At 40.3% G+C, this 17967-nt stretch overlaps 2 protein-coding genes across 2 annotated transcripts; one reads left to right on the top strand and one right to left on the bottom strand.

Moving 5' to 3' along the window:
- Positions 1–17: 17 nt before the first annotated feature.
- LOC145659022 (uncharacterized) lies at positions 18–5972 on the bottom strand. The gene is made up of 3 exons (XM_081719679.1): positions 5400–5972; positions 3148–3288; positions 18–954 (listed from the first exon to the last, which is right to left on the bottom strand). The coding sequence occupies exons 1-3, from the start codon at positions 5458–5460 to the stop codon at positions 767–769; spliced, it is 390 nt and encodes a 129-aa protein (XP_081575805.1). The 5' UTR covers positions 5461–5972; the 3' UTR covers positions 18–766.
- A 4789-nt stretch (positions 5973–10761) lies between these two features.
- Positions 10762–16969, top strand: ddx54 (DEAD (Asp-Glu-Ala-Asp) box polypeptide 54). The gene is made up of 20 exons (XM_027020587.3): positions 10762–11058; positions 11365–11491; positions 11587–11657; positions 11741–11929; positions 12049–12098; positions 12178–12219; positions 12402–12497; positions 12707–12828; positions 12949–13010; positions 13145–13276; positions 13489–13699; positions 13864–13995; positions 14128–14346; positions 14439–14512; positions 14705–14917; positions 15077–15228; positions 15354–15467; positions 15564–15677; positions 15783–15874; positions 16188–16969. The coding sequence occupies exons 1-20, from the start codon at positions 10939–10941 to the stop codon at positions 16430–16432; spliced, it is 2577 nt and encodes an 858-aa protein (XP_026876388.2). The 5' UTR covers positions 10762–10938; the 3' UTR covers positions 16433–16969.
- The last annotated feature ends 998 nt before the right edge of the window (positions 16970–17967 follow it).

Below are 17967 nucleotides of genomic sequence, written 5' to 3'. Positions count from 1 at the left end.
ATTGTCTTTTAAATTTCTTTAATATGGTTTAAAGTAGCTACAGTCCAAAACAGTTATGTTCATGCAGTACATGGGTCAGCTCATAGTCACTGGCTGGAAGAATATATGTTAATTGACTACATGAAAATAGATTTGTCTGTACAAATGACAAATATAACAAGTTATCATATGGATTTAGAAACATACTTTATTCATGTGCTTCTAAAACAACTGCACTTATCTTCAGTAATAAACACATAAATATAGTTTAAAAATTCAGTGACAAATACATAATGATTACAGTGACTGGAACTTAATTATTATTGGAAAAAAGCACAATAATTTATCAACAGAACACAACTCTTTCCCTGGATGCTGAGGTTTACACCCCCTCTCCATTTAATGCAACAGAAACCCATAGACTAAGTTGTTTTCAAGAAATTATATCTGATCTGAATGTCTATCACCGTGTGAAAATGCAAGTAGTTTTAAAAAGGTAAACTTATTTTCATACATTTCTTGTGAATAGTGCCAAGCATAGTTATAAATCCTACAAACATTATGGGTGAAAAAGTGCCCAGCCTGATGCCTTTTTACTTCAGTTCCTTTTTCCTGACTTAGCAGTGGGAACATAATTATGATATACTATCCATAATTTAAAACCGCTTAAACAACAAAAACATAAAAGGACAAAACACAACAGATTTTCCCCACTGCACTGTCACTGGCATTGTTTCCAGAGAATAATCCTGAACAGAGTCCTGTCATGCTCAGGGGACTTCCTTCCTCACAGCTGCACCCACAACGCCAGGAGGCTGACCAGCAAGCAGACATAATGCGGTGTGTTTTGGTGCCAGCAGGGGGCACTGTTACACAAGTCCGAATCACAGCAGTGAATGCTCACGCCAGGCAGCTCCTGCTGCTGACAGTGGCGGGAGGTAGCGCAACCACTGGTCAGGACGATTCCCAAAGCCGCTGAGGAGAACGAGTAAAGGTAGAAAGATTATAGTGATAGAATAGTGATTATAGCATAATTCTTTAATGAACTCCAGACCTCTAAAAGCCAATTCTGAATTTTGTAGTTAATTTATAAAATCTGAATCAAAGCTCTGGAGCTCTGGGTGCTAGACTTTCCACCTTCCCTTTACTTCAGAGTCAGGAGAGATAACAATGTGGACAATCAGTTATGCTAACATTATTTCCTAATCATTATAAGCTCTATGGCAGGAGTTGGATGTGAAGTTCAAAACTGAATGCATTTGCACTAGAGGATGGAGCCCAGAGTATAGCTGCCTTTAGGATTGAATTCAGATCTCTTCTTTTTCTAACGTTTACTCAGACATACTCAAACTACTTTTATGTATTGTACTTGTTAACACAGACAAAATACAACTATCAAAATGGATGTTTATTGTGGTTGTTCATTTAGACAGTGATGCAATCTCAGTGACACATGCAGTAACTTTGATCTCTTGAGTGTTGGTGGATGAGATTTAAGATTTCATAAGTGACAGACTTGCACCCGGAATATCTTTAGGTGGATCCTGTTGGAAGTGCATTAAAGCTAAGTGGAAGGCATATGGAAGTCTCTGAATAATAATGAAGCTGAATAACTGAATAATAGCCATCATCTGTTTCTACAATGATGGTTAATTACCCTGAAAGCTAAAGACTCATACAGCAAGGAAACAATGAACAACTACCATGACATTTACAATCATAAGCTTCATTTAAATAAGAAACCTGTTTCACCTCCTGCTTTTGACACACTGGCCTGATTGTAAGATGATCTGGGATGCTGTTAGTGTGGCATTCTAGCCATTTGGTCTCAGTTCAGTTCAGTCCCATAAGTAAAATTGTGCTTAATAGTTGTGACCGACTTTAGCTTTGTCAGTCATCATATACATGGAAGAATATTAAAGAATATTACATCCTTTATTTAAAAATATTAAAGGGCACAGGGACTTCTCCCTGGGAAACTGGATGTTTACAGTTAAGTTAAAGGCTTGCCAAAATTCTTAAGCTAAGCAAAGAAAAAAATAAAGGGAGTTTAAAATTTCCATCATCCTGTTTCAGTTCTGATTTCTTTCCATTATTGTTAAGACTGATTTTTGCTAGAAAATGTAGGCTATTAGTAATAGCTTTTAGATCCATCTTTACAGGTTATTTATAGGCTGTGCTGTTGGCATTCAAGAAGCAGGACAGAAATTCTGCACTTCATCGTAATTGAGAGCGCTGCGCATGTTACCCAACTCCCCTTCTGAAGGACTGAAGTGCTCCTTTGGTGGGATTAAAACAGTGTGCAGGTCCAAATCAAACCTAAAAAGACTATGCTCAAAGGCCTACTGATGCGGCTGGTTGGGCCTTGTCCAAAACATCGGTCCCCGCGTTTACTGGCAGCCTGTCATCAGCATTCAGTGAACCCATTATTTCCCTGAGCTGGGTGAAAGCAGTGCTTCCTCAGCCATTTGCCAAACATGCCCCACTCTTCAAAGGTCTGCAAGATTGACGTGGTGTCTAAGGTAGATATCAGCATGATTCATTATTGACTATGAAGGTCTTTTGAAAGCTAGAATCTATTCCATGCAGAACATTTAACAGGACTGGGTATATATGTGGTGTAATTTTTATGCATTTAATGTTATAATGGCAAACTGAGGTGATTGTATAAATGCATGTCTATTTGTTTCTAATAGAGGTGAGTTCTCTCCTACATCTTATTGTAAATGCCTTTTCTCTGTAGTGATTGTTATTCATGAATATACTTTGCTTTTGATATACATCTTTGTAAAATGAACTTTGTATAACAGCAATCATATTATAAATATGTATAGTATCTATGATTAGAAGATGTATGTCTGTCTTAACTTTGTTTATAATGTATATACGGTCCTTCGAGTGTGGTTGACACTAGGACTGAAAGTGAAGATTAAGCATTTGCAATAAAAGCAGATCACTCCAGCACCTCATATAAAAATGACAAAGAAAAAAGGATTTTCCTGGATTTTTCAGCATGGTGAAACAGTTAGTGGAACTGCCAGGAAACCCTGGAAAATACAATTTGGTAAATCCTTTTACTGCTCTTTGAAATTGAAATTCCATCATATTTCTGTCCAGACGACTTCTTTCCACAGACCAATATTATTATAAATCATATAGGCTACTCACTGCTCTCTGTCTTGATGCAAAAGCGATGTTTAAAGCCTTTGTGCGAATGAGTGCAGGTGATGACCTCTGGGTTGGCGCAGCCCACATCCACGTACCTCTGTCCATGGATGACATTACAGCCATAGCACTGCAGTCCTTGGACTTGAAAGAAAGTAGACTTTTAAGAGGTAATTTTCTTGCACAACTGTACTGACATTTTAAACCCTATGTGGATTCTGCTTTGGAGAATGCAGGTGAATGGGAATGTTTTTGCTTCATGCAGTGTTTTTGTACACAAAAGCTAATGTTTAAAGATGTTTAAAAATACTGATTTTTTTTTTTTTTTTTTAATATTGAGAAGTCCATGTCTACATTGTTATGCAAGAGAAGCTTCTCATACCAAGGTCCTTATTTTAGAAATATCCCAGGTCAACATATACTGAAACTTCTGCACAGATTTAACAAAGTCCATAATTCAGTGTAATGAGACTGAAAGACAATCAGTGTGTTTGATTTGGTAACAACAAATTAATGGTCTACTACCATACTACCATCTTGAAAAAGTAATTGAGTTTCTCACATCTAGTCTCGTTTCTCTCCAAAAGTGTAATCATAAATGAATTACTAAAATAAGGCATTTATATAACCATGAAATTAGCCTTTTGCTATTTTTTTAGAAAATGAATGCAGTTAGCACTAACATTTTTACTTTCCTAAAATGTGGTTCTACATCTATCACTGACACCTTGAAGATACTTATTAAAACAGAGGGAATTATTTACAGAAAATGAGTCAAAGAAACAAAATATAAGAAACAAAAAATAAAAATGATAAACCTTTCACTTTTCTAAGCAAATGTTGGATGTCCATATTAAACGTACTAATGCAGAAGACAAAATTTGTTTGATTGTTTTGCATGCATGATCTGAAGACCTCTTTTCCATGTGGAAACTAAGTATCCTTCATAACACAAAACAGGATTCCATGGCCCATTTTACTATGCCAAGTGTCTGGCGGCTTACTATATTACTTTGTGTGAAAGGACACTGTCAGTGTAGAAGAGTCTCCCTCCACACCTGCTGAGTCTTTTGAGGAAAACACTGGGACATTCTTGTTGCGTACCAGTCAAACCATACCATTTACATGCCCCACTGGAGCTCTCTGCTACAATACTCAATCACTCTCCCATCGCAATGTTAGTCAGCCAACAGGCTCTCAGCCAGGTTTCAGAAATGCTCTTATAGAAATCGCACTTGTGGGTGTGATTATGTTTGGGGTGGGGGGTGAAATCAGTTTATAACGGCTCCAGGAACCAGGTAGCAAAGTGGCCTCCTTGATCCTATTGTACTATCTTTTTGTAGGGCGTTACCTACTTCAGTTTGCTCTTTTATATTTTTTTTGCACTGAGCAATATCATTTGATAACACAACAGTTAATGCTTTGGACCCATTTTCAATATGATAGTTTTATTGCTACTGAATAGCACCACAGTAGAAATAGCTCTGCTTTCAGCTCAGGCTGTTATTCATCTGTGGATGATCTATGCGTCTGATATATGGAAAAATGAATGAGATCTCATTTCGTTTTCCAATAACTCACATGGATGGACAACTTTAGCAACATTTTATATGATTAATAGGTTTCCATTTTAGCATAAGTAAAACACAAGCTAATGTTAAGCTTGCATTGGTCTATCCTTCCATAAAGAAAGCATTTCTCATAATGGGAATGTCTAGGGTTAATTCAGTATAGAATGGGTGTGTATGAAAGAGTTGTTATTTGGACTAGCGATGTGCACACTATTCTATTTATTTAAATTGCTCATATGTAGCTTCACTCATTCCACTGTAACTCTGGTGCTATTTTTAAGGTCTAAAACACCGTTTTTCTGTTGAACTAACTCACAGTATCTTACACTTTTTTTCCAAATGCCCAACCTTAAGGCTGACTGTCTTACTGTGTCTTTCATAAATATTGTTTACAGCAAAGAAAATAACTTTCAACCACAGGAATGTAATCTACTCTCGCCAATCTACTCTCCCCAACGGCCAGTATGGTTCAGGTCTTTTTTTTTTTTTCCTTTAACAGCATAATCCCTACCACAACCAACCCTCTCTCTCTCACACACACTCTCTCTCTCTCTCTCTCTCTCTCTCTCTCTCTCTCTCTCTCTCTCTCTCTCTCTCTCTCTCTCTCTCTCTCTCACACACACACACACACACACACACACACACACACCACCAACAACAACTTTTTTTTTATTACTCACTCACCCTGTGTTGTAAAGAACGCTGATGCCAAAGTTAATCCAACTCCGTACAGCAGCCAAGTCATGGATGCAGCTCTGGTGAGGTCCCGTCCGTCAGGGCTGGATATTTACTGCGCGTTTGCATCCGAGTTCTTCTCAGACTAGAGGTCCATTGAGCGCGCGCTTATAGACAGAAGCCGGTTAAACCCGGAGAAGGCGCGCACTCTGAGCGCGAGGCACAGGCGGGGTGCTCGCAAGCAGCAGGGGGCGGGAAACGCATCAGTGAGCTCGCGAAAGAAACGATTTTTCCACTCTGGCTGTCTGGTCACGTTTTGCGAGGAACAGTCTGCTGGAAGACGCTCATATGTCTAACCGAAATAGGTCACTGCCCCAGGTTTCTTATCTTTTCCTGCCTTGTCCCCGGCAAGAAGACTTCAAACAATTAAACAGCTTATTCACACGAAGGAAATTAAATCCAAGAGTCTCTGCTTCAATTAAGATAAGGAATGGGACGATCTTTCGGATAATTCATGGTCGCTAATAATATACTAGCTCTACCACACTGTATTAGTGCCCAACGGTGTTCAAAATGTGGCGAGCTTGAAGTCGAGTGCGAAGGTTATTACTCCCACCGAGCAGGTTCTATCTGTAGGGACTAGCCCTGCTTTCGCTTAGTAGAGACATTCTAATCAAGAATTAAGGTTAAATCCTTTCTTAGAGTCTTTAATGCTGCGGATAAGTCAGGCTTTGTTATAAGCCCCCGTCCCTTCTGCACCCAAAGCAACATATGGCCGCGGTTGATAGATGATTCTCAAATTCTCTCGCATAAGGAAATATATATTTACAGGGATAGTGACATTTCAATCAGGACGGCTTAATTTCTTTTAAAGTAAGATAGTCACTGCTGACTTTACAGCAGTGAAACTTCCTCTGGTTTCCCGTGTCTATAGCGTTGTACGTTTAGTGTACTTCTGATGGTGAAGGGAAAGTGGTGAGGTGCACTTGGAGTTGAGCTGAGGGCTTTTGAAACCTTTATCTATATTCCATTCACAGCTGAGCTGTGTGAAAATGGCATGTTTTCTTTCACAGAAGCTATTATACTGACAGTATGTTCCCGTCTCACTAGCAAGAAACAATTTACCACTATGTTCAAGTGAGATGCAAGGTAAACAACCAAAACTAAAATCCAGGTGTCAGAAAAAGGAGAAGAAACTACATATTCAAGTCAATAAAATTTTATGTGCTTAATTTTATAGTGTTCTGTGTTTGTCTATATTGACAATGAGCAATGTTCACAAAACTGTGCTGTGGGCTAGCCTGTTTCTCAAGCAAGGGTATCTGCACAGCTTCTGAAGTGTGAAAACGGGGTGAAAACGAATGAGCTGTGGGTCTTGGATGACAGCATGCCTTTCAGCAATAGCTTGCTACTTATCTAATGTCACACAATAGCTCTTAAAAAGCCCCCTATAAGTCCCCGGCAGAAGAGTGACAGTGGTAGAGTGTATAGTTATAGAGCAGAGCATAGGCCTAGTGAAATCCTTATGAACTGTGTAAATAATGATCATAAATGTGAAAAGGGCTCCAAGGCTTGTAGGCCCAGCTTCTGTTCTAGTTCCCCCATATCTGGACATTATGAAGTTAATTTGGGTTCTTACCAAAAAGTAAAAAAGCTGAAATGTTAATGTTGGATGGGTAACACATCGTACAATTCCATGTGCATTTGGTTTGCCTTACTAAATCACTACTAGTTTAGTCATGGCCAAAATCCCATCCATCCCTTCTGGAATATTCTAGAAGCAGTTTTCCCCCTCGACTTTTGTCACATGCACTAATACTATAACTTTAATGTTGGCACTTGGAGGGAGATTAACAATGGAGAAATATGATAGCTGTAGCGGCATTTTACAGATAGAATATGTAGAGTAACGGTGGATAATGTCTCAGTTTTACAAAAGAGAGAGAGATCTCTATAGCCATCTTTTAATTTAGACATGCACCAACATGGACATTGAAATGATTGTTACAGAAATAGTAGAATAACCTTATGCACTGACAGCTAACAACTAGCGATGCTCTAATGGAAACAGGTAAGGATATTAAACTGTTCATGGTACATTTGACAAATAGAAGTGGCAAAAAAATCACAGTGGCAGAAGATTGAAATTATGAGTCTAAGTATTAATTTTGCTTTTCACAATATTTTGGCGATACTGCAGTGCCAGATTTCCCTATTTAAATGTGATGCAATTTGAATCCAAAGTATTCCCAGATCTTAATCTGCTTCCAAGAAAGCTGGCCCTCTGATGACTTTTAAATGCAAAGTTGTAAGCAAAGCTACACGTATCTTGAGAGTTATATGTTAATATAGATATGGAATTGAAATGACTACATCCTTATCAAACATCATGCAGTATCAACAACCAGTCATCAGTGAAGCACATCATCTGATGAGACGTCTATACTAAAGCTATAAGTTTTTAGAGCGGGAAGCCTGGCTGTGAACTAGATCCTCCCACTCCAGTGCAAGCCATCACTAGCAATGCAAAACATGACCAAGTACGACAGTCACACAGACCTTGGCTGGAGGTTTTTCTGTTTTGATCTTTGGGTAAAGCCTGAAATGTTAACTTAAAAAAAGAGGTCTTTAGTTAAAACATTCATAACATGACAAGACCATAACAGTATACTCCATTTCAAACATTAAGTCATTAAAGGCAACAAGAATATTACAAGGGGAAAAATTCTATATACAAACTGTCAGTGACCCATGTAGTTTTCCTTCTCCTCATGGATGAAAACATCTGTCATGTTACTTAACCATGTCAGTACTATAAATCCTCAACTTCGGCACTAGCATCGGAAGGCTATGAGAATATTTGCAGAGGGCTAGAGGTCTAGGGATTGATTAGATTGTACATTCTGTGATTTATGGTCTCAAATATCAGCCTGTTCTCATTTGTATTTCCCTCAGTCAAATTTGGAATGACTGATTGCCAGGTGGGCAAGTGTACCTCTCCTAAAGGAATTAAAATGATCACTTGGGACAGTTAAATGGGTCGGAGTTATAATCTGCAGATGCCGCTGCTCATTCATCAATATAGAAAACGCACAATAAATGAGCCAAAATGTTGCTGACCTCCATTAATCAGGCAAAGGCTATTTAAAACCTTAAAATCCCTTTACAAGAACTAGAGTGATGCTAAACCTGCTTGGAAAAGGACTTGAGTGTATTTACTCAAATGCACTATGGGGAGGTGGATTTTATTCTAAACTTTCTTTAAGTGTGTAGAAACTGTTTGCATCCTGAGGACACCATGTCTCAAAAGTATAGTTCGATGCCATCTCCATTCTAACAAAATATTAGAAGTTCTTGTCAAAGAAAGCTTCCCGTACCATAAAACCCCATAATTGGTAGGAATCTAAAAGACAGTGGAGCATTGAAATTAGGTTCTGTAGTGAGATGAAACTCAGAGCAGAACATAATCTAATCCCCACTGTGATGTATAGTAGTGGATCTGGGATCTATGAGATTGTGGGTTTGTTTTTCTTCCAGAGGTCCAAGGAATCTTCTTAGGATTCATGGCATTGTGGATTCCATTAAATTCCTGTTGATTTTATGATATTATGCATTTGGCTGTCTGCCAGGAAGGTAGGACTGAATCATGTGACAGGATATGGGCTCAAAGCTTACATCAACAGTCACCTTTTCACAAACACCATGTAGGATTACAGTTAGAGGTTACGACATATCTGATAACATGCACAATTTGTTTGAGCCATCCTCTATCCCTTTATCTATGGTCAGTTTCTGACAACTGGATCACTGTTGCTGGGTGCATCCAATTATGCATTGCATTGTAGTACTTTGCCAGACTCCTGACATAGTTCCTAGTCATAGCAATTGAAAAAAATAGATTACATAGACTGCTCATATCATTTAGTCAAAGAACCAGATAGTGGGGAAAAAAGATTGAATGTCAAAATTAAATCAACCATTAAAAGACAAGCTCTATATTGGACTTATTGAGAGAGAGGACAATTGACCGTGGCCATGTTGCGTGTAGCTAGAAGATGTATAACAGCCACTTACATTATATGTAGCTCAAACCAATAAGAGCAGCAGTTGGTCAGAACAAGAACAACTTGCCTTTCAGTGTGAATCCAATTAAATGAAGTACATAAAGCTTAGTTGACTTATTGGACCACATGTAAATCAGAAGTCAAAAATAATCATTAAGTACATTTTGAAAGAAACATAAATGAAAAGCAATAGTAAATATAAATGATTGAATATAAGTATAAAAGGGCAACACTGCCATGATTTGTAGTGAGAAAGTAAAGAATTTAAGTATCCTTGTTGCCTATTAAATAAAACTAAAGGAATGGTTTATTTTCTGTAGTAGCAGTGTATATAAATTAGTCTACATGGTCACATATCAAAATATCACGAAATGTTAATCTGCTCTAACCTTTCACTATTTGAAAATTGGCAATATTAGGTGGCTCGGATCTGTAGCTGTCAAAATGGAACTTGAGAGGCTATAGAGAATATGCTGATGCCAGGAAGAACCATAAACATCTGCTGCCTCACTTACAGATGTTGTCAGGCTGGAATCCAAAAGTGAGTACTAGTTACTTTATTTTGGATAGTAGCTAGTATCTTATTTTTATTAACCTGGTGTTTGTGGATAAGAGAGGCATAGAGCAAAATATCTAAAGTAGTGTACTATATTTTCTAAGATTTGATTCCCTTTACATGAATTACAAAAGAAGGTTATTGTGTGCAGGAGCTAGGTCTACATGTTTGTTTGTTGTTGCAATTTTCCCTTATTGTGTCAGTGTGATCTCTGCAGTCCCTTGACTGACCCTTTGCTAAAACCCTCCCCAGGACAGCTACTGTTCAATTCTATGTTAGCAATCCAAATTAGGAGGCCTGTCAAGCTTTTAGAACAAGTGTGCCTATGGAACCTACACGTCTGTCAGCAGATATCCTAAAAGATTAGAGGGTGGTGTTGTATTTTTTGCTTTTTCAAAGCAAGAGCAAAAATGCAATTCTGGATTTGGATTAAGCAGAGTGGAAGACCTCACTCACACAGGCATCACTAAACTCAGTGTTAACTGAACATCTTCTTTACAGGGCTTCCCTACTTCAATGTAGGCCTTGAATAATCAGGAAAAGATTTCTACAACTGTATCTTAACAAAGATCAATATGGGACATTTCTGACAGAAAAACCAAGCAAATCAAACTCCTCATTAACTGATTACATTCTGTGCTACCACAGGCCCATTCTAGGATGTTTGACGTAAATTTCAGCAAGTGCTGCCACCCTGGGGCCATTTACTGTACTGTCCCTCAATAGTAATACGTCATATTGTGCGCCGACCTCGACAAACCCAGCCACACGTGTTCCAAAATGTCGTATCCATATGTTTTGGTCGTGTGTTGATTCATGTCTCTGAGTAACTTATTTTAAATTACTTCGTGTTGTAATTTCCTCCCGATCACTCTAGCGGTCTGACTTGGAGATAAATACAGGATTTTGTTTGTTAGCGCAGGAAACAATGGCACAACGAAAGAAAAAGCTGACGAAAAAGAAGAAGCACACGGGACACAGAGAGCCTGATGGCGACTCAGATGTAGACGATTTCAAACTGGCAGCAGAAATTAAAGACGACACTGTAGTGAGTAGATCAAATAAGTAACACACAAGACTGTTTCTACTTTGTTTATTATTATCGACTTTGTTGCTAGTTATTTAACCTGCTAGCTAGCTAACTAACAGCTAGCTAGCTGGTCAAATTACCGATGTTTTTGTTGTGGGGGCACAATTATAGGAACAAATTATATAGCTGTTGACAGCTAAAGATGGGGCTATTGTGTCATGTATAGCAAGGAAGACTTGGCATGTCGCAAATGAAAGTATCTAGCGATAACCTTTTCTAATCCACGTCGTACGCCACCCCGACATTTCTTACGGTCCTCCGCAGTACTTTAAAAAGCTGCCTCAGTTCCCCGTCTCATCTGAGTGCCTCTCGGACGTGGAGCCAGATACGCGAGAGATGGTTAGAGCTCAGAACAAGAAGAAGAAAAAGTCCGGCGGCTTCCAGTCAATGGGTACACGATTTTGGAAACCATGTTGGTGATTTTAAAGGTTTGTCATTGAGTTACCACCAACTTGTTAAAAGTCATCTTATGCTTGTTTTGTATAGGTCTTAGTTACCCCGTTTACAAAGGTGTAATGAAGAAGGGTTACAAGGTACCAACACCTATCCAAAGAAAGGTATGTCCTGTTACTGTTTAGTCCATCATTCTTGCAGTCTGTTTGTTGTTACTTGTTTCTCACAATCCTGTCATTTTCCACAGACTATTCCTGTGATTCTGGATGGCAAAGATGTTGTCGCCATGGCACGAACAGGAAGTGGAAAGACAGCTGCTTTCCTGGTGCCTATGTTTGAAAGGCTGAAGGCTCCTCAGGCACAAACTGGTGCCAGAGCTCTGATCCTCACACCCACTCGAGAACTGGCTCTGCAGACAATGAAGTTTACCAAAGAGGTCAGTAGATCGGTTTGTGTACAGCGTCAGGAATCAAATAAAATGTCTTTTTGTTTGGTTAAGGTAGCATTTAATTTCTCTATGGAATTAATTTGGAGTTTGCTTTTTTAATTTCACAGCTGGGCAAATTTACTGGATTGAAAACTGCACTGATCCTTGGTGGAGACAGGTACTCTGTTTAGCCTTTCATTTAACACCCAAACCGTTTATGTCAGCGCCAGCACTGACCTGAACTTTTTCCTTATCAGCATGGATGATCAGTTCGCAGCTCTACACGAGAATCCAGATGTGTAAGTGCATTCTTAAATCCTCTCAGACATAGACAAAAGCTGGGATTGAATTGAAAATCGTTATTCAATTGTTGAACGGCATAACTGAAAAGATCTTAGATCTTTTGTGGCTATGCCATGTGGTGAATAGCATAATTGAGCTTATACTTTCTGAATGTTGATTGCTGCCTGTATGTCACCAGCATCATTGGAACTCCGGGGCGTCTAATGCACGTCGTCATGGAAATGAACTTGAAGATGCAGAATGTGGAGTATGTAGTGTTTGATGAGGCGGACAGGTAAGCGATCAAGTGGCGATTTCTTGACAGATTAGGCCACGTTTTATATTGTTTTATATTTCATACAAAGTGTTTGCATTTATAGTACAAGTTAGTAACCTTTGTTGTCCCCTTTTAAGACTAAAATGAAAGATCAGCCAGGTGTGTTTTGTTGTGCAGTAATCTAGTCTTAAAATTGGATGCGTGAGTCAGTTTGTGCTCTTTAACAGGCTGTTTGAGATGGGCTTTGCAGAGCAGCTGCAGGAGATCATCAGGCGGCTCCCTGAAGCGCGACAGACCCTGCTGTTCTCGGCCACCCTGCCCAAGCTACTCGTGGAGTTTGCCAGAGCAGGTAAGGCTGCCCCTTCGCCAGAGCCGGCAGAAACATGAGAGGCCGTGTCATGCTTCTCGTTTACGTTGAACGTGGTCTGTGATGACGACAGCATGAGCTCTTCCGCACTTGCCCCCACAGGACTCGCTGATCCAGTGCTGGTTCGTCTAGATGTCGACACTAAGCTCAGCAATCAGTTAAAGGTAAAGTGAAACAAACACCAGATTTTTTTTTGTTTAAAAGGAAGCTTACAAAGTGCAGTAATGTTTTTCACACTGTAGTGGGACAGGTGGAAACAGAATGCCGCTCATTAGACACAATATCGTTCCCCCTTTAGCTGGCCTTCTTTCATCTACGTCTGGACAACAAGCCAGCGCTGCTGATGCATCTCCTTCGTAATGTGGTGAAGCCTCAGGAGCAGACAGTGGTGTTTGTAGCCACAAAACACCATGTGGAGTACCTGAATGAGGTTTGGTTTGATGTGTTTTTTTTTCTTTTTTAATTTTTTATTTTGAAATATCAGGGTCAGTCCAGGTGTTGGTCTTTCAAAAAGGGTGGTTTCTTCTCACTACTGTAACAGAAAGAACTCATGTACGTCTTTAATTTATGAATCGCTGTTAATATAAGTTTCCCCTCCCCTCATTACACACTGACCCTCCATCTGCATTGTGTCTGTGTTAGCTGCTGACATCAGAAGGAGTTGAGTGTGCCTACATCTATAGCGCTCTGGACCAAACTGCCAGAAAGATCAACATTGGTCGCTTTGTCCACCGCAAAGCAATGGTCCTTCTGGTAACTGATGTGGCAGCTCGTGGTATTGACATCCCACTCTTGGACAATGTCATCAATTACAACTTCCCCTCCAAGGCCAAACTATTCCTCCACAGAGTCGGTACGTTCTGGGCAGCTATGGTCTATGGCAGTGTTGCTGCTGTATTTTGAACATCTTGGTGTGGTTTAGCACTAATAACAGACTTTCTTTGTGGAGGCCTTCGTATGTTCTCCTCATGTGGCTTGGGTTGTGTTCTGATAGGCTCTTTTCATTTTGGGGTGTAGGTCGCGTGGCCCGCGCTGGCAGGAGTGGAACGGCCTTCAGCTTGGTGTGCCCGGATGAAGTCCCCTATGTGTACGACCTTCATCTCTTCCTTGGGAGACCTGTGAAGTTTGCATCCCTTGATCACCCGCAGGGTATTATACCTTCATAACATTCTTTCACATGGCTCAATCTGAGAAGTCTATCTGAGAGGAGTTGAGCTTTGTGTTCTATTTGTACATATGTGTTCTGATGGTCTTTCTCTCTTAATTTTTCTTTTGGGTTAGATGATTGTGTATTTGGCCGTGTTCCACAAAGCATCTTGGACGATGAAGAAGTACATCTTCTCACAGCCCATGAGAACTCTCTGGACCTTCAAAACCTCAAACGGATTTCGGAGAATGCTTACAAACAGTATCTGAAGTCACGGCCTAACCCCTCGCCAGAATCCATCAAACGAGTGAAAACCTCTGACCCGTTCTCCCTAGCTGTTCACCCGTTGTTAGGTTAGTATGATGACTTCTCTCTCAGCTTAAGTGTATAGGTCTGTTTCTTATGAACTGCCTGCTTAAAGTGGTGTTTTCTGGGGTGGTTTAAGGATCAGGTCTTGAGAAAATGGAGCTGGAGAGACTGCAGATGGTTGACTCAATCAAGGCTTACAAGTCAAAATCTGTATGTTGATATATGCATCTATGCTCTATTTTAAATTTTCACTCATTGCATTGAAGATTCCTTGGTGTCAGTCTACCCATTCGGGGCGGAAAGCCACAATCATATTGATATAAATGTCACACACTGTTACTTTAAAGAGTTTCTGGAGCTATAAACATAGCTTCCATCTGTCACCTGATCTGTTCTCTATAGACTATATTTGAGATTAACTCCAGCAACAAAACCAGTGCGGGAGAGGTGATGCGGGCAAAGCGGTCTCGGGACAGTCGATCGGTGGATAAGTTTAAGAGGACAAGGGAGGAGCTCCTAGCAGAATCTGCCAGTGGGCTGAATTCACCAGCTCTTCAGGCCAGTAGCATAGTGGAACCACAGTCCAGCGAAGGGGAAGAGGAGGAAGATCTTCAGGTGAATCTAGAGAATGACCAAATTACCTTCTTGAGGTTGACTTTGATGTTGGACGGAAGACCGAACTTCTGACTACTCGCTCTTCATGTTTGAAGGTTTATCGAAAGTTTGTGCTGTAGTTGGACTGTAAAAGCCGAGCTATGTTGTCGCATCCACTAGGGGGTGTTCTCAGAGGTGGTGGGTGGAAAGAGACGGAAAAAAGCTGAAGACACAGAGGTGGACAGGCCTAAGAGCAAGAAAGACAGGCAGTCGGGTCAAGATGAGGACTTTTACATCCCCTACAGACCTAAAGATTTCAATTCAGAGAGGGGGTATGACCATAAACTTCACATCTGTTCTTATCAACTTGGTTGAGAACTAATGCTTAGCGCTGGTACGTTTTGGCTCGGGAGTCGTGCGTAGGGTGTGAACACTGGAATCGTGGTTCCGTTTACAGACTCAGCATTGGAGCAGAAGGGAGCGCATTTGAGCAGCAGGCTTCCTCGGCCATGCTGGATCTGATGGGTGACGAGGGCAGTACGCTGAATCAGAACAGGAACATGATGAAATGGTGAGGGGACAGCCACCTTCAGACCTGAACACAGCAGAGCAGAGGTAAACTAGCAACAGTATAAACATTCCTATGATGTCGCATCTGTCTCTCTAGGGACCGCAAGAAAAAGCGCTTTGTCCGTGACACGGGAAAAGAAGACCAAAAAACCAAAATAAAAACGGAAAGTGGACAAGTGGTAGGTGCAAAGAAGACGAAGAAGAAGAGCTTGTATCCTTTCGGCGTTTTTTTTTCTCCTGTTTTGTAGTTCTATAGCTTTCAAATGAGTTTGAGTAACACAGTGCCTTTAGGATTTATTCCTTCACTCTACCACAGCTATGAGGAATGGAAGAAGAAATACAAGGTGGATGATGCAGTTTCTGATTCAGATGGAGAAAATGGAGGAGGCAGAGGACATGCATTTGGAGGTATGAAGACATGATTTCTATTCAGATAGAAACCATAATATAAGAGCAGAAATTGGGAAATTTTGTTAGGTTGTTTTATTATCAGACAATTTACATTTATCTAGCCATATTTCTACACATATTAGCGCGCATATATATATATATATATATAAGTTTTTTGAATCTGTAATTGATGTTTGGGTAATTTTGGGATAATTTTATATCAAGTCTCTTTTTGTCCACAGTGTCCCTCACTGCATTTACATACTTAGTTAAAATACTCATTTTAGAATGTGTGTAACGTTTTAAAAATGTTTCTTTCTTTTTTAATCAGGTCGGCGGGGCCGGCGAGGAGGCGGCCCCCAGCACGGAAGCTGGAGTGGCCCGCGGGCACGTTCGGAACTCAAGAACCACGAGCAGATTTTGAAGCAGCGCAGGCGCCAGGCCAAGCAGCGCTTCCTGCAGAGTGGCAGCCTGAAGAAACTGCGTGGCAGAAACAACCAGCGGCTCCGCGAGGTCATGAAGTCCGGCTTCGGCCGTGGCCACTTCAAGAAGGGCAAGATGAGGAAGAGGTCGTAAAGGCCATGTGGTCGAAGCCCGACCAGTTTCTGATCTTGGTTTGCTAGCGTAGCTTTCGTCCTGTGAACAGATGGAGCTGGTTTAAAGAGCCTGGACAGTAACCTGTGTACTGTTTTTTTTTTTTTTTTAATCTTTGGCAGAATATGATGTAAACAAATCAGGTTAAGTCAGCTTTGGGAACTTTCTGGCTCATGCTACTCACTTTTGCTGTGTCAGTTTGATGAGTAAACTGTGTTGGGCAAATAGGATGGGGCAGTATGGAGCTAGGTAATGTCAGGTAGTAAAATGTTAGTAAAATGTAAAAATGCCTTTTATAGCGTGAACCCGAGCTCATACACGGCTATGTTTTAAGACCAGGACCTGTGTTCTTGCTGAAGAGCCTCCTGAATATGCCAATTTTGTGAGATACAAGGTTTTCTGGGGAAATCAGGTAACATTGGAAATTTAAATGTAACATAAACTCTAGGAACCTTTAAATCCTATATAGCTTGTACATGTGTATTTTTAAATCTGCGACCAGTACAGGTCCTAATAACATTTGCTGACTTTGCGTTTTTTTCCTCTACGATGCTTTAGCATTACTGTGCCACGTAGTACAACGAACCTTGGTTTGACCCTAAACATTTTTCTCACAAAAGTGCAAGCTATTATGAATGACAGCCAGCAGACGTACATCCACAAGATGGCAGCATACTGTAGCTTACGCGATTTATATTTAATAGTACACAATTGTTAAAAAGCTTCACGGGTAGGTATACAGCCATGGGTTATTTTAATGTCTGATCTTTAGCTCTGCCATGCAGGAAACGACATATCAATGGTCACTGAAGGGCTTGGTTGTTAGACGTGTCTTTGAAACAGCGATGTGAAGAGTGACCTTACGTTGAGAGACAAGAAGCTAGTTCTACCGCAGAAGTATGCAGTCTTGTAAAATATTTGGTGGGGCCCATCTGGATATACTTAGATTCTTGCTGTAGTTTGCGATATGTAGCTTGCGTTATCGCAGGGTTATCTATGGCATATTTGAGTTATGCCTGGATCTCACTGACTACAATGATGATGATTTGTGAACGCCTTACCATCTACCAGTATTGTAGGCCTACAAGCAATACACCACTACCAGTAAAGTTACGGCTTCATATCCTCGGTGAAAAATTGCATTTCTACATTATTTTTTTTCTTTAAAGGATATCGATGGTAAGCGCGGAGACCCCTCTCAACATTGCACGTAAAATATAGACCGCATTTTAATCAAATGCTACGGATCTAATTTATGTCGACTTGTATATTAAACTGCAAAGTTGGCTACATAAGTACATGAACCTTTTGCCCTTTACGGTTATTAACGTTCGATTTCGGTGACGAATCATTGTTCAATAATGTCAAATTCTGAGGACACAGTGGTAATTAATTTGCTTGTTTCTCGGTTTAATCCAACATTTTATAACGTGATACTCGTCTATCGCCAGGCTAAGCAATCGTGTAGTCCTCAACACTGACTTCATTGGCCTTACTACTGGGGGTAAACATGAGTC

Source organism: Electrophorus electricus, chromosome 8 (genome assembly GCF_041902795.1).
Source record: "Electrophorus electricus isolate QZ-2024a chromosome 8, ASM4190279v1, whole genome shotgun sequence".
NCBI classification, from domain to species: Eukaryota; Metazoa; Chordata; class Actinopteri; order Gymnotiformes; family Gymnotidae; genus Electrophorus; species Electrophorus electricus.
Note: the sequence above shows the minus strand (reverse complement) of the source record. Positions and strands in the feature narration are given on the sequence as shown.